This window comes from Barbus barbus, assembly GCF_936440315.1.
Source record: "Barbus barbus genome assembly, chromosome: 32".
In the NCBI taxonomy this organism is placed as follows: domain Eukaryota; kingdom Metazoa; phylum Chordata; class Actinopteri; order Cypriniformes; family Cyprinidae; genus Barbus; species Barbus barbus.
The window spans coordinates 27,705,475-27,721,320 of record NC_136760.1 but is presented as its reverse complement, the minus strand read 5'-3'; the positions used below and the strand labels follow the sequence as shown (position 1 = coordinate 27,721,320).

Genomic DNA, 15,846 nt, shown 5'->3' with positions numbered 1-15,846 from the left:
ATACAACTATTTGAAAATCTGGAATCTGAGGGAGCAAAAAAATCTAAATATTGAGAAAATCTCCTTTAAAGTTGTTCAAATGGAGTTCTTAGCAATGCATATTACTAATCAAAAATTAAGTTTTGATATATTTACAGTAGGAAATTTACCAAATACCTTCATGGAACATGATCTTTACTTAATATCCTAATGATTTTTGGCATGAAAGAAAAATAAAATGTATTTTTGGTTATTGCAACATACCCCAGCAACATAAGAATGGTTTTGTGCTCCAGGGTCACATATTGTATTATATGTTATGTTATATTATATTTTATTTTTAATGAAGTGAGGGCAGATTTAGTTTTAGATTTTTTTTTTTTTCATAAAAGAAATTTTGAAAACCTTTTATAAAATTTTGTTTTTATTTGCTGTTTATATTTAGTTTATTTACTTATTCTATTTTATTTCTTACTTGTTTCTTGCAGGAATATATTAAGTTGTATTAATAACAAACTTAATCTAATCAAATTCATTTGCAGATTTCAGATGTTTCTGTTTTTGTGTCTTCTCCGTTATCAGCATGTAACCCCTGGTTGATGGCCAGTAAATGAAGTGATCTGATTGGCTGATTGGATAAACTGGTCAGTATTGATGACCTCAGGTCTGCTGTCTGTGTATTTTGTCTATAATCATGTGGAGCCGTTTATCTACACAATTCCAGATGCCATGTGAAGTGAGTTTGTCTGATGGAGATTATGTGACTCTGTAATCTGATCATCAGAGCTTCACATTCAAACATTCAGTGCACATGCAGCTTTAGCATATACTGACCACTACAAGAATAATGCATGAAGATTCGTCAACAAATCCTCTCAAATCTGTCTTAAAACTGCATATTTTGGAAAATGTTTTTTTGTTTGTTGATCTGTTTCCTCTTTCCTCAACATCACTTTCCTTCCTGTTTGTCTTTTCATTTGTAAAATCCTTTTACAGTTCCTCAATGATGTCACCCTATAGGAAGTGACATCATCAGTGAGGATTTGATGGATTCTGTGAGGTCTGTGGCTCTCTCCCTGTTTGATCAAATTACATACGTTAGTGATAATAGAAAAATACCTCAAATATACTATTTTAATAATTTTTTTTTTTTTAAAACAACATTATTTTTCACACACACGCTTTAATGTAAAATATAAACATGTAAAAAAGTTCAACATATACAAATGAACTGACATCCCTCAGCTTTAGCTCATTATTTCCATCCTGATAATTAAAGTTTATATGAGGTGAGGTGTTCAAATATGAATATGAGCCGTCTGCATGTGTTTTATTGTCTGTGTTTTTGATGAGGATACAGGAGGCCTTCATGTTACACATTACACCAAATCAAACATTATCAAAGTCAGATATTACATATTCAGACTTCACTGTTTAAACCACAACCAAATTAAATTACAAATAACCTGAGCAACAGCAAACTAAATCTATTTTTGAGCATTAAAAATGAGCAGTGATAGCTATATTTTCTCATTTTAAACTGGAGTTATATTTAGGTATATAGGTTCAATACACCTTATACCTATTTTATCATTTTTTTTTTTGCCTTCATTAGTTACATCAGTGATCATACAATGATTTTTTTTTAAGTACAAACATAAAAAGGTTATTTAAAATAGCTTTAGATGAATTAGATTTATATGTTCAGTGTGTGGGTAATTGAACTACTTTCCATTGTATTGTTTTTCTTTTTTTTCATTCATAAAATTAATGTTAATATCAGACATTTATTATAAACTCCAACTAAAATTGGACAGCATAACATTTGAGGTAATTGTTTGTTATTGAGATGACATCATCACCCAAAACTAGACAATTACAGGAAACCCATATAAACAGAGAAAAATGAAACTTGTACTTTGTACTCGTCTGTAAATCGATAATCTCGCCAGTGAACGCCTAGGTGTGTTTGATCGGAAGCCCCGCCCCTCTCGGGTTCCCCTCCCATTTAACTGAGTTGAGTGGCACGAAACAGCCCCGCCCCTATCTCGTTCCCCTCTCGTTGAACCGGTTTGATTGGCAGGCGGAAGCCCCGCCCCGTCCTCCGTTCCCCTCCCGCCGCTGGCCTTTGATTGGCAGGTGATAGCAGCTGCGGAGTTGTGGAGTCATGGCGGAGCTCCGCCGCGCCTCTGATCGCTGGAGTTACGGCGATCATTTGTGATAAACTGTCAAACTTTATAACAAATCTAAAATGATCGAAAGCGAGTTAAAGTTGCGATTGGCGTCGGACCAGCGTCAAACGATCTGAAACCGAGAGCTGGCAAAGATGTGAGACTCTCCGGAGCCGAGGAAGAAAAAAAACCGTTGGAGTCTCTCAAAAGTCTCAAATATGGCTTCTTGCTTCTTTCAATTTCACTCAGAAAACTCTTTAATCGGAGCTTCGTTGTTTTCAGCGCTTTGTGTCGTTCTGTAGCGACGGGCTGTGATGGATCCCAAGCACAAAGAGTTGTTAGAGCAGTGCCAGCAGAAGTTGTCGGAGTCCGTCACAGATGTGGATGTGGTTCTGGAGCTGCTGGCCCAGTCAGGCAGCTTGAGCCCGGCCGAGAGAGCAGAGCTCGACGCCAACTGCTCCAGCAGCGCAGAGAAGGTCCATCTGCTCCTCAAGACGCTGGTGGAGAAGAAGGAGAGGGACCATTTCCAGGAGTTCTGCTGGGCTCTGGAGAAAACCCACCCGGTGCTGCTCAGCGCTCTGCTGCCTGTGGAGAACCACCACAACACGGGTAAAACCTCCACCGAGCCTCGGCTAGTCAAGAGGGAAAACTAGCAGAACCTTCTAGCAATGTTTACTAGTCAAACCATACTAGTTTAGTGTAGTTTAGGTTGGTTGTCGTTCCAGCAGTGGAGAGAAGTGTCGTATAACCTGGTTTCTGACAGGACCCACAATGCACTGTAAACAATACACGAACCAATAATATACGAGCTATTTTCAACACATGTAGAAGCTGTATAAGGGTTATTAACGCAAATATGCATAAAATAATATATGCCACGCATGTATTTTGAATAGTTAATATCTATATATCTATCTAATCTATCTTATCTATCTATCTATCTATCTATCTATCTATGAGTGAATATATGCCATACATGTATTTTGAATATTATTAACTTGAATATTAATAGCTTTTATTTAGAATTTTTAATAACTTCTGTCTGTCTCTGTTTATCTGTCTGTCTGTCTATCTGTCTCTGTCTGTCTGTCTGTCTGTCTACCTGTCTCTGTATGTCTATCTGTCTGTCTGTCTACCTGTCTCTGTATGTCTACCTGTCTCTGTCTGTCTATCTGTCTCTGTCTGTCTATCTGTCTGTCTGTCTGTCTCTGTCTGTCTGTCTGTCTGTCTCTGTCTGTCTACCTGTCTCTGTCTGTCTACCTGTCTCTGTCTGTCTGTCTGTCTACCTGTCTCTGTCTGTCTGTCTCTGTCTGTCTGTCTGTCTGTCTGATGCTCATATATGAATGTAATATATACCACACATGTAATTAGAATTTTAACATGTTATTATATCTGTCTGTCTATCGTTCTACCTATGTGAATTTGTAAAGTTTGTTTTTATTTTTTAAAACATTTTTAAAATGTTTTATGTCTTAATTCTTTGCAGTATTTTAAGTGCAAACAAATATTAAAAAATGTTTCTATATATATAAAATCATAAAAACTGCATGCATAATAAACAACTATGCATGAATTTGTTAATATTGTTTAAAACAGTTCAACATGTCAAACAGGGTTGTAGCCACATGTAATGTTTGGGATTATGTGCTGTATATAATATTTAGTTGACTATGACAGAAGCATTCATTCTTTGAATAGAGCGGTTTGGCGTGTGTTTTGCGGTCTGTGATGCGCTGGATGTGGTCCGACAGATACTGAGATGTTAATTTCATGTGTTTCCTTCTAGAAAACACAGACCCGCCGGTGCGTAAAGCTTTATAAAGCTGCGACTGACCTGTTGTGTAAATCTGCCGTGCAAAACATCATACAGTAAATGTTTTACAGATGTTTCAAAGATTTCTGCGGCCAGAAAAACATGCAGGGATTTAGCCGCAAGCCAGAAATAGCTGCCGACTATAAAATAATACAGCTTAAAGCTGTATCAAATAACATTACCTAGAAAGCCATTAAACCCATGTTACAGGAATCTGATTGGATGACATAGAAACACATGTGAGTAATATTGCACCAGTGTGGCCGTTCCAGAAAGACTGAAAGAAAGAGTCATTTAGAGTCTGTCTGTTAAATGGAGCGTTGCCGATCAATTAGACAAGTTAGAGATCTATGATGGTCGTCAGTATAAACCTCAGTGGGGGTCTGTTTAGCTTAATCTATCAGAGTCTCTGATCATTTCCACTCTCACTGATGTGTCCCGCTTAAATCAATTGAAAAAAAAATAGGGTCCTGAGTGATTGTGTCCATAGTAGGCCAGCTGACTGCCTCAATTATATAAAAGTGCTATAGAGTGCAACTGCCATGCTCCAGAAATAAAATCCCATTGATTTTTAGCAGTAAAGACCTTTCAAAACAGAACCTGACAAGAGATACGAGTCAGGTTTTTAAAAAACATGTTTAAAAGAATAGAACACCCAAAAATTAAAATGTGTTCAACCTCAAGCCATCCAAGATGAGTTTGTTTCTTCATCAGATTTGGAGAAATGTAGCATTGCATCAGTGTCTCAGCAATGGATCCTCTGAAGTGAATGGGTGCCGTCAGAATGAGAGTCCAAACAGCTGATAAAAACATCACAATAATCCACACCACTCCAGTCCATCAGTTAACATCTGAAGACAAAAGCTGAAACAAATCCAGCATTAAGATGTTTTTAACTTCAAACCATTGCTTCTGGGAAAAATATGAATCCATAATCCATAACGCTTCCTCCAGTGAAAAAGCATCTTCTGTTGTCTCTCACATCAAAATCCAGCCACATATTTGTTTAGAGCTGTTTTGGACTGTTTTGGTTTGTAAACGCTGCTTGATCTGTTCAGATTTATCTCCTGATTCAGACCAGAACACTTTTTTCACTGGAAAAAGCAATATTATGGATAGAGGATTTAACTTTAACTTAAAGTTAAAATGCATGCATCATCTTCTCCAGATGTTAACTGATGGACTGGAGTGGTGTGGATTATTGTGATGTTTTTATCAGACTCTCATTCTGACGGCACCCATTCACTGCAGAGGATCCATTGATGATTAAGTGATGCAATGCTACATTTCTCCCAAAAATGTTTTCATGAGGAAACCAACTCCTTTCCTCTTTTCCTCGTTCTTTAGCGTTGGTAATGCTGTGGTACTTCAAACTCCAGTCATATCAGTGAATTAGTCTTGGGCTGATGAAGATGACCTGTAATGAAGCCCCATGTGGAAGCCGAGTTTAGAGTTGGTCTGGAGAGATGAGCTGCCATGACTCTGTCCAGTCGCTGATATAGAGGGGTCAGTTTCTCAGGGCTGTGAGTAATGAAGGACACGGAGTTTCTACCCAGCATGCCGTTTCAACAGATCGAGTGCCTTTCTCTGTCAGGTCCAAGTTTCTGTTGTCCAGTTCACAGCTGTGTGAGTGGGAGAGAATCAAATAGAAGTCCAGTTTATGGTCTGTACTTTGCCAAGCTTCATGCACTCGGTTTAAATGTCAGACAGGACACACACACACACACACACACACACGGTGCTTTATTGAGATTCACTATATATGAAGTAATCGACAAAACATTTTGGGGTGTAAATGCAGACTAAGATATTTACCTATTTTTTAAATTTCATGCAATGTGTTAATTTGTTCTTTGTTTTATTAAAGCATGTTTATTTAAGGCTGCTTGCTAATCCTTTAAGGATTTATTTACTTATTAGTGTTATTATTAGCATTACAATTTACTCCATTATTTTAGCATAGGTTTTTTATTAATGTTTTGAATCAGCATTTCTTTTTATATTTATATTTATTTTATATATTTAATTTTTTATATACAGGAGTATATTTAAAAATGATAATCTATATACATGTTTTATTTTTTATACTATTTTTGTTATTTGGTATTTTTTGTAATTTTGTTGTGCTTTTGTAATTTATATTAGTTGCTTTTTAAAATATTTCAAAAGTTTTAATTTCATTTTTAGTTTTATTTAAATTAGTAATTGTAGTCTTATTTCAGTTTATTTTCACCGTGTGTGTGTGTATATATGTATGTGTGTGTATATATGTATGTATGTGTGTGTGTGTGTGTGTGTGTGTATATATATATGTATATATATATATATATATATATATATATATATATATATATATATATATATATATATATAGAAATTAAAAAATATAAATATTTTTAAATATTTAAATAAAATAGTTCCAAAGTGTTTTTGCTTCAGTACTGAAACTGGTACTGAGAATTGTGAAATTTCAGTTTTGGTGCCGACTACTGACATTCTGGATTGAATCGATTCAGACGAACCAGACTCAGATGATTATGTTTACAATCATACTTTGAGGAGTCAATATTTTGCACACATTCAGCATCACTTCACTTCACTTGTTTTCCCGTCTGTTGACCCAGTTCCTCTCAGCCTCTGTGTGGATCTGTCACTATAGTAACACTGAGCCCTGTCACACCTCACAAACACGACGATCATAATTAACTTCAGGTGTTAATTAACTCTGATGTATTAATTATTTCCCATGCATATTTTAATAGCATTCAGCATGGGTGTGTTAGGAGTGAAACAAATGAGTAAATCCAAATCATGTGTTATCACGGTACTTTCAGTTTCTTTTTCCCTCACTTACATATAATTGCTAGTACCACAGTGCATTGGTGATATCATATGGTTTTACCATGGTATAATCATTGCACTGAATGGTTGTTAGTAAATATTCCGTGGTATTTCCAGCGTGTGTGTGAACCAGAGTTGATCAGAGCTCATTCTGTCGGCGTCTCATGGGTGGCAGCAGGTGGACGGCGCATCAGACCGGATCAGGACGTGTCTGATGGTGCTGGGTAAACAAAACCCGCCCCGCTGTACAGACATCAATGTGCTGACAGTCAGAACTGTGATCATTTATGATGTTCTTTCATCTGCAGAACACAAAAAAATGTTTCAAAGATGTTTTGTCCATATTATGAAAGTCATTGGGGTCCAAAACAACACTGAACCTCACTGGCTTTAATTTAACTGTCAAACGTTTATAAACATGATTTTTTAATTTATTTGTTATTCTGCACCAAGGCTGCATTATGTGCTCAAGAATACAGTAAAATTGTGAAATATTATTAGAATTTCAAATAGCTGTTTTCTATGTGAATATCTCTTAAACTGTAATTTATTTCTGTGATCAAATCTGTATTTTCAGCATCATTACTCCAGTCTTCAGTGTCACATGATCCTTCAGAAATCATAATAATATACTGATTTCCTGCTGATTATTATCAATGTTGAAAACAGCTATGCTGCTTCAAATTTATGCTGAAGACATGATATACTACTATTCAAATGTTTGGGGTATGTGTGTTTTTAATAGAAATTAATGCTTTTATTCAGCAAATATGCATTAAATTGATCAAAAGTGATTGCAAGACATATTGTTGTACAAATGCTGTTGAACCTTCTATTCATGAAAAAATCCTGAAAAATATTTTCCACACAAAACATTATTAATAACACCAATAATACTTGATCAGTAAATCAGTATATTAGAATGATTTCTGAAGGATCATGTGACACTGAAGACTGACGTAATGATGCTGAAAATACAGCGCTGCATCACATCAACAAATTACATTATACTGTATATTCACATAGAAAACAGTTATATTGAATTGCAATAATATTTCACAATATTACTGTATTTTTGATGAAATGCGTTCATGATGAGCAGAAGTGACTTCTTTAAAAACATTTAACGTTTTCAAACTCATGACAAGAACTGTATTTCAAAATAATTTCAATAATAAATAATTTAAGCATTTGGGTTGCTCTGGAGTGAAATGAAAGAAAGATGAGCAAATAGAGAGAGAGAAACTGAGTCTCCATTCAAGCCCAATTACCAGCTCGAGTTACTCCGATGCAGCCGGAGGCCTCTGTGTGTCTTTGACTGCGCTGAAGTTGAGATGTCTGACCGCTCTCACAGGTGTGTCTCGTGCAGTAAGTTCCCTGCCCAGGGAGTCGGCCGTTTCCAGGCCGCTTCATTGTTATCGTGGTTCCAGCGCACTGAAACTTGATTCACGTGTCTCCATGTTTAGAGGATCAGGCCTGTATTCATGTTCAGTGTATACTGATGCACGCAGACTGAGACGCAGCCGCACTGGACAGATGCTCTCAGATCTCATTCCCTCTCTGACACTGGAGTAAATGCTGATGTTTGCTTGTTTGTTTCAGGTTCCACGTGCAGCGTTCTGTCTGCAATGCCGTCGGACTCGGAGAGCAGCAGTTCTCTCAGCAGCGTCGGTGAGTTTGGTCAGTGTGTGTGTATGTGTGTGTGTTTGTTAGGCAAGGGTAATCGGGTCATTTTATCTTACAGACGCATCATATTGCATCTCACTTTTTTTAAAGCTCCTAATATTATTAGTTTTTTTGGCGTTGCAATAATGAGAAATGACTGTTTTGGGATGGAAATGCATTTAATTTTCATGGAAATAATGTCACAGTACAAAAAGTTTAAATTATTTTAAAATGGGCTTCTTTTTAAAAAAAAGAAATTATTATAAATATGTATATTTATTTTACAGTTTTTTTTTTATATAATTTTATAAACTTTAATATTTTTAAAAATATTTTTTAATCAGTCTGCAGACATTAGAATTCAAATTCTAGACATTATTCAAATTGGACATTAAAAATCCTATTTGTGACCCTGGAGCACAAAAGCAGTCTTAAGTCGCTGGGGTATATTTGTAGCAATAGCCAAAAATACACTGTATGGGTTAAAATTATCAATTTTTCTTTTATGCCAAAAATCATTAGGATATTAAGTAAAGATCATGTTCCATGAAGATATTTAGTAATTTTTTTACCGTAAATATATCAAAACTTAATTTTTGATTAGTAATATGCATTGCTAAGAACTTAATTTGAACAACTTTAAAGGAGATTTTCTCAATATTTAGATTTTTTTGCTCCCTCAGATTCCAGATTTTCAAATAGTTGTATCTCAGACAAATATTGTCCGATCCTAACAAACCAGACATCAATGGAAAGATTATTTATTCAGCCTTCAGACGATGTATAAATCTCAATTTCGAAAAATTGACACGTAAGACTGTTTTTGTGGTCCAGCAGGGTCACATTTATGTTTTTACCCTGGTTTTTTTTCATAGCCTTGGATTCTGGCGTGGCTTAAAAATAGAAATAAATTATAAATTACGGAAGGACTTTTATATTATTTTCTAAATCAGGATTATACGTTGACACTACTGTTCAGAAGTTTGTGGTCAGTAATTTAAAAAAAATACATAAAGAAATACCAGCAAGGACACATAAATTGTTCAGAAAATCACAATAAAGACATTTATAATTTTACAAAAGATTTCAGACATTTTTACAATAAATGCTGATGTCTTTTGAACTTTTTATCCGTCAGAGAGTTCTAAAAAAAATTAAATGTGTCACGGTTTCCACAAAAATATTGGGCAGCAAATGTTTTCTACATTGATAATATGTTTGTTGAGCAGTAAATCAGTATATTAGAATGATTTCTGAAGATCATGTGACACTGAAGACTGGAGTAATGATGCTGAAAATACAGCTGCGCATCACAGAAATAAATTATATTTGAACATATATCCATACAGAAAACAGCTATTTTAAATTGTAATACTTTTTCACATAAACGCATCATTGTTGAGCATAAGACGTGTCTTTCACATATTCCGTGGTAGTGTATGATTTACAGTGCTGCACATATTCCTGACATCCTGCTGGTGCAAGAATCTGGGAAAACACAGAGCGAACTCAGACACCAGCTGAGAGACGCTTCTGTCCATTAGATGTCTAAAACAAGACAGGAGGCTCTGTTGTTTTGTGCAGTGAGGGATGTGGGATGGGTCGTCAGTGGCCCAGATAAAATCATTGTTTATTCATAACAGCTGTATGAACAGCAGAGCTGAATCTCAAACTGAAAGCAAAAGTTTATGAACCCTACATGTCTGGCCTACTGTCTTCAGATCTGCGTTTGAAAGCTCTGTGCATCTACACCTGCCTACATTTCCCTCTTCAGAAGTGAAGTACATTCATAGTGTACAATATATTATTTGTAATTTTATTCACTGATACACATGTCTGTCTTTCCCAGCATCCTCGCCTCCTCCTGCTCACCTGGATAAGCATGTGATGAGTGAGAAACTGGAGACGGTGATCTTCCAGCTCAGACAGGTGACCCGCGAGCGAGATGACCTGCGCAAACGCCTGGCCCTCTCCTCGCCCGGCACCACCTTCGACGACTGCAGGTACACTAACCAGGGTTTTAGTATCATTGAGATACTATTATAGTTTTTTATCAATATTTTGAGTTTTTTATTTTTATATATTTTTTTGTTTTCATTTTAATTTTAGTTAAATTTTTATTAGTATTTTTTATTTATTTATTCTATTTTTAGAGATGTTTTTTTAAATGTAAGTCCATACAGTTTTTATACATTTTTCCGTTTTAGTTATTTTAGTACGTAAAGTTAAACTAAATAAAAATGAGAATTTTTGCCTTGTCAATTTTCTGAAATAAAATTAGGTTTTAATATTTTTAAGTTTTAATTAATGTCTTTTTTATTTTATTTGAATTTGGTTTTTAGTTTTAGTTAACTGTTGTATTTGAGCTTTAGTTACTAACCCTGTTGTTAACTAAAAATATTACATGTTTTCATTAATTGAAATAAAATAAAATAAAAATAAGGTTACACTTTATTTTAAGGTGTCCTTGTTACAGTGTAATTATACATTTAAGTACTGAGTAATAATAATTAAATACATGTACTTTCTATATAGTTAGGGTTAGGATTACGTTCATGTAATTATGCATAATTTATTGTTGTTATTATAATAGTAAGTACATGTAATGTGTAACAAGGACACCTTAAAGTGTTACCAAAAAAAAAAACACTTAAAAAAATTAATATTAAATAACTGTAATAAAATAAGTTTAGGTTGAAATAAATTGCAGTTGAATAGAAAAGCACAAAACAACATAAAATTACTAAAATAGTGTAATTATAAAAAGAAAAACTCTAAATATAAAAATAAAAGCTAATTTAAAATGTAAAAAAAAAATGCTATAAAAATATATAATGATACTAAATTAACACTGGGCTGTAAGTGTAGCTGAAGTAGTTCATCTCATGCTGCGAGCCGGCTAACTGTAGAAGAGATTGAACAGGGTTTTTGTTACTGAACTGGAGATTTCAGATCTTTCTTGTGGCCAGTTTCAGTCTTTCAAACACTGTAACCCTGCTAGACAGTCCATCTTTTCTTATCTGAGCGTGAAATTGAACAGAGTGATTTAAGTGTATAAATAAAGTATGTTTACTTTCATTACTATTTCATAAATGAGGCTTTTTACTCTGTTGTTGTGTCTCTTCACTTGAATGTTGATAGAGCCTGAAAAAACGCACACTTTTTGTGTGTGTGTTTGATCTTCGGGAAACTTCCCAATGAAAGGATTTAGACCTGTATATGGCAAATGGTGAATGATAACCACATGATTTTGCCCAGTGTGAGACGTTTGCATATATTTGTGTGTGTAGGCCGAGTGTGAAGCCGGGTCACGATTACGAGCGTCTGAAGCTGCAGTGCATGAAGGCCATGTCAGACCTGCAGTCTCTCCAGAACCAGCACACCAAAACCCTGAAGAGATGTGAGGAGGCCGCGAGAGACGCAGATTACTACCAGTGAGCGCTTTAACCGTATATACTGTATATTTCCACCTAGACTTGATTATCTGGGGCAGTTTTACTTTTTATGAGGGTAGTTTGTTCTTCTAACCATTAGGCTTGCAGCGATAGATGGTGTTGGCAGTGATACCAGTGTTAAGCCGCAACACCAGTTACGTCACTTGCCCACCATCCCTCACCGTTATTTTTTTTTAATTTGCTTTAATTTGATTAGATTTTTTTGCTCAATGCAGCACACTGAACGAACGATAGTCGTGCATCACAGATCGGATTTGATTTATCACGTGAGGTGAGACAGACAAGACGATGGCAGAAGAGTTTCAAAACGAAATGTAAAAGCACCTGTTTTAAAAATATTTAGATTTTGAAAAGCCTGTTGACTAGCGTTGTTTTTGGCGGCCTGTTTTAATTTGAGTTTTAGTCTAGTCTTTGTGTGAAGCTGTCATTTTAATTTTTATTACTTTTAGTCATGTTCATACTCTTTTTAGTCTAGTCAAGTTTCAGTCAACTAAAAGTCTGAGCATTTTAGTCTTATTTTAGTCAAAATTATCCATGACTATTTTAGTCTAGTTGTAGTCGACGAAAACCGACGACATTTAGTCTAGTTGTAGTCGACGAAAACTGACCACATTTAGTCTAGTTGTAGTCGACGAAAACTGACCACATTTAGTCTAGTTGTAGTCGACGAAAACTGACGACATTTAGTCTAGTTGTAGTCGACGAAAACTGACGACATTTAGTCTAGTTGTAGTTGACGAAAACTGACGACATTTAGTCTAGTTGTAGTCGACGAAAACTGACGACATTTAGTCTAGTTGTAGTCGACGAAAACTGACGACATTTAGTCTAGTTGTAGTCGACGAAAACTGACGACATTTAGTCTAGTTGTAGTCGACGAAAACTGACGACATTTAGTCTAGTTGTAGTCGACGATAACTGACGACATTTAGTCTAGTTGTAGTCGACGAAAACTGACGACATTTAGTCTAGTTGTAGTCGACGAAAACTGACGACATTTAGTCTAGTTGTAGTCGACGAAAACTGACGACATTTAGTCTAGTTGTAGTCGACGAAAACTGACGACATTTAGTCTAGTTGTAGTCGACGAAAACTGACGACATTTAGTCTAGTTGTAGTCGTCGAAAACTGACGACATTTAGTCTAGTTGTAGTCGACGAAAACTGACGACATTTAGTCTAGTTGTAGTCGACGAAAACTGACGACATTTAGTCTAGTTGTAGTCGACGAAAACTGACGACATTTAGTCTAGTTGTAGTCGACGAAAACTGACGACATTTAGTCTAGTTGTAGTCGACGAAAACTGACGACATTTAGTCTAGTTGTAGTCGACGAAAACTGACGACATTTAGTCTAGTTGTAGTCGTCGAAAACTGACGACATTTAGTCTAGTTGTAGTCGACGAAAACTGATGACATTTAGTCTATTTGTAGTCGACGAAAACTGACGATATTTAGTCTAGTTGTAGTCGTCGAAAACTGACGACATTTAGTCTAGTTGTAGTCGTCGAAAACTGACGACATTTAGTCTAGTTGTAGTCGACGAAAACTGACGACATTTAGTCTAGTTGTAGTCAATGAAAATTTTATTTTAGTCTCTTTTTAGTAATACAATTCTATTTAACCTAGTCAATATAGTATAAGTACCTAGTAGTACAGACGAAACCAAAATTTTCTTTTAGCCAAACCCATTTCAAACAATGTTATCTTTTGTGCACACACATCTCCCAAAGACGAACCCCGGCTGGCCGGCCATCGGTCCCTTTCTCTGTGTCAGACTTAACTTTGTTGTCGTCTTCTAAATAATGTCGCGAGTGGGGCTTGAGGAACTGACGTCACCTGCGTCTGCGCAGTGCAACCTGATGCAGCCCCAGAAGTGACACAGGAAACAGAAATACTGCAAAATAATAATAATAATAATAACGCGACTAAACGAGACGAAATAACGTTATAACATTTTGTTTCGTCTCGTTTTGGTCAACGAAAATTAAGAAACATTTTAGCATAGTTTTTATTTTGTAAACCACATTTAGTCTCGTTTTTATTCATTAACAATATTGCATTATATATTTAATTATAGTCATTGTCACATGACCAGCATTTACGCTCCGTCTTGTTTCGTTTTCGTCACGTGATAAAGGTTCGTTGACTACGATATTTAGTCATAATTTTCGTTGACGAAAGCAATGCTACTGTTGACCTGCCATTTATCTAAGGTGATATCGGAAGGTTTTTAACATTCGTTTCTCATTTATTTGGTTCCACTGTATTTGCAGATTTTTATTTTATTCAAACTGTCTAATTTTTTTTTTTCCCCATTATTTTACATACGTGCCTCCAAACGTTCTTAATCGTTTTGCTAATAAACGTTCTACGTTTTATAATTATTTGTTCCTCAGTCTTTACTGATTTTCAGTTTTGTATACCTATTTAAAATTTGTAAGTTATTTAGGCATATAGCATTGTGTATTTTTATTTGTTTTGTTAATAAAAGTTATGTTGTATTTTGCTGTTTGAATTGAATTCAAGCAATTAATGCAGAATTGCTGCTAATTTAAAAGTGAAAGGAAAAGAGGGAAAACTCAAACGACCCCCTACCATGGTGATACCGGTATTACCGGTGTTGCCACACATCGATTAACTGGTGGGAAAATGTCCTCACCATCACAACCCTGCTAACCATATAAAACTCGTAACATGTCTATTAGTAGATTGATATATCGGCTGATATTTTTTTTTTTTTTTTTTTTTTTTTTTTTTTTTTTTTTTTTAACCTGCCTCAGCTGATAAATTTATCTGTTTGGCTAAGCTTTTATTTTGACAGTAATATTATTTTGAAAATATTACTCTTTTTATTCATATTTGTTGCTTTAGTTTGTGAGTAATAATAATAGGATTACAGAATAAATTGCTAAAGCATAAATCTGTCTGTTATTATATAGTATTATGCATTTTATTAATGATCAAGAAATTATTAAATATTACATATTTTTATAAATTAAATATTTAAAGATTAGTGCTGTCAAACTATTAATCACAATTAATCGCATCCAAAATAAAAGTGTTCGTCCATTATTATTAAGCAAATCAATCAGTTAACATGAATTTATTTGATCTTAATTTCCATCAAATCACCAAATACCAGATGCTGTAGAGGTGGGCAACAGAAGGGTTTGTATACGAGAGGATCGGCCGACAGCATTATGTGCTCATTAGCATGATGTGAAAGACTCTGATTGGCTGCTGTGAGTCAGGGTAACATCTGGTGGTGAAGCAAACAGACAACAGCACAGATTAGAGACCTCCATCTTCATCTGAGATTACCCAACGCTTTAGTTTAATTCACTTTCCTCTCAGTGTAATTTCAAATTACTGATATATTGAATTCAATCGCCTGCTGTGAGCATTAGAGTAGTTTACCCAAAAATGACTATTTGCTTAAAATGTGCTCATCCTCAGGCCATCCAAGATTAGGATGAGGATTCCATTACTGTCTCAGCAGTGGATGCTCTGCAGTGAATGGGTGCCGTCAGAATGAGAGTCTGATAAAAACATCACAATAATCCACACCACTCCAGTCCATCAGTTAACATCTGGAGAAGGTGATGATTCACTGAAGAAGGCTTGTTGCTGAAACATCTGATTGTTGATTGCTCTGTTGCAAAATTAAAATGAATTACAAGTCATTAAGAAAATATCGCGAGTGCGCATCCCTTATTTGAAAGTAACATCTTGAGAAGAGAAAAGGGGAAACAAATCTTTCATTAAAATGTTTTTGATGTCTAAAATATGAGTTCATAATCCATAATAAGGCTTCCTCCAGTGAAAAACTGTTCTGGTCTGAATCAGGAGAGAAATCTGCAGATCAAGCAGCGTTTACAAACCAAAACAGCTTTAAACAAATATGTGGCTGGATTTTGATG

At 35.2% G+C, this 15,846-nt stretch overlaps 1 protein-coding gene across 2 annotated transcripts in view; it reads left to right on the top strand.

Annotated features, from left to right (window-relative positions):
• Positions 1–2,464: 2,464 nt before the first annotated feature.
• The window catches only part of LOC306852301 (disks large homolog 5-like), a gene marked incomplete at its 5' end in the record, with an annotated part of 53,346 nt that continues 39,964 nt past the window's right edge, over positions 2,465–15,846 (top strand). For both annotated transcript variants that reach the window (XM_079389014.1, XM_079389013.1), the window contains 4 exons: positions 2,465–2,759; positions 8,407–8,475; positions 10,319–10,472; positions 11,760–11,903. In XM_079389014.1, coding sequence (XP_079245140.1) covers positions 2,465–2,759; positions 8,407–8,475; positions 10,319–10,472; positions 11,760–11,903 — 662 coding nt within the window. The remainder of the gene's footprint in view (positions 2,760–8,406; positions 8,476–10,318; positions 10,473–11,759; positions 11,904–15,846) is intronic.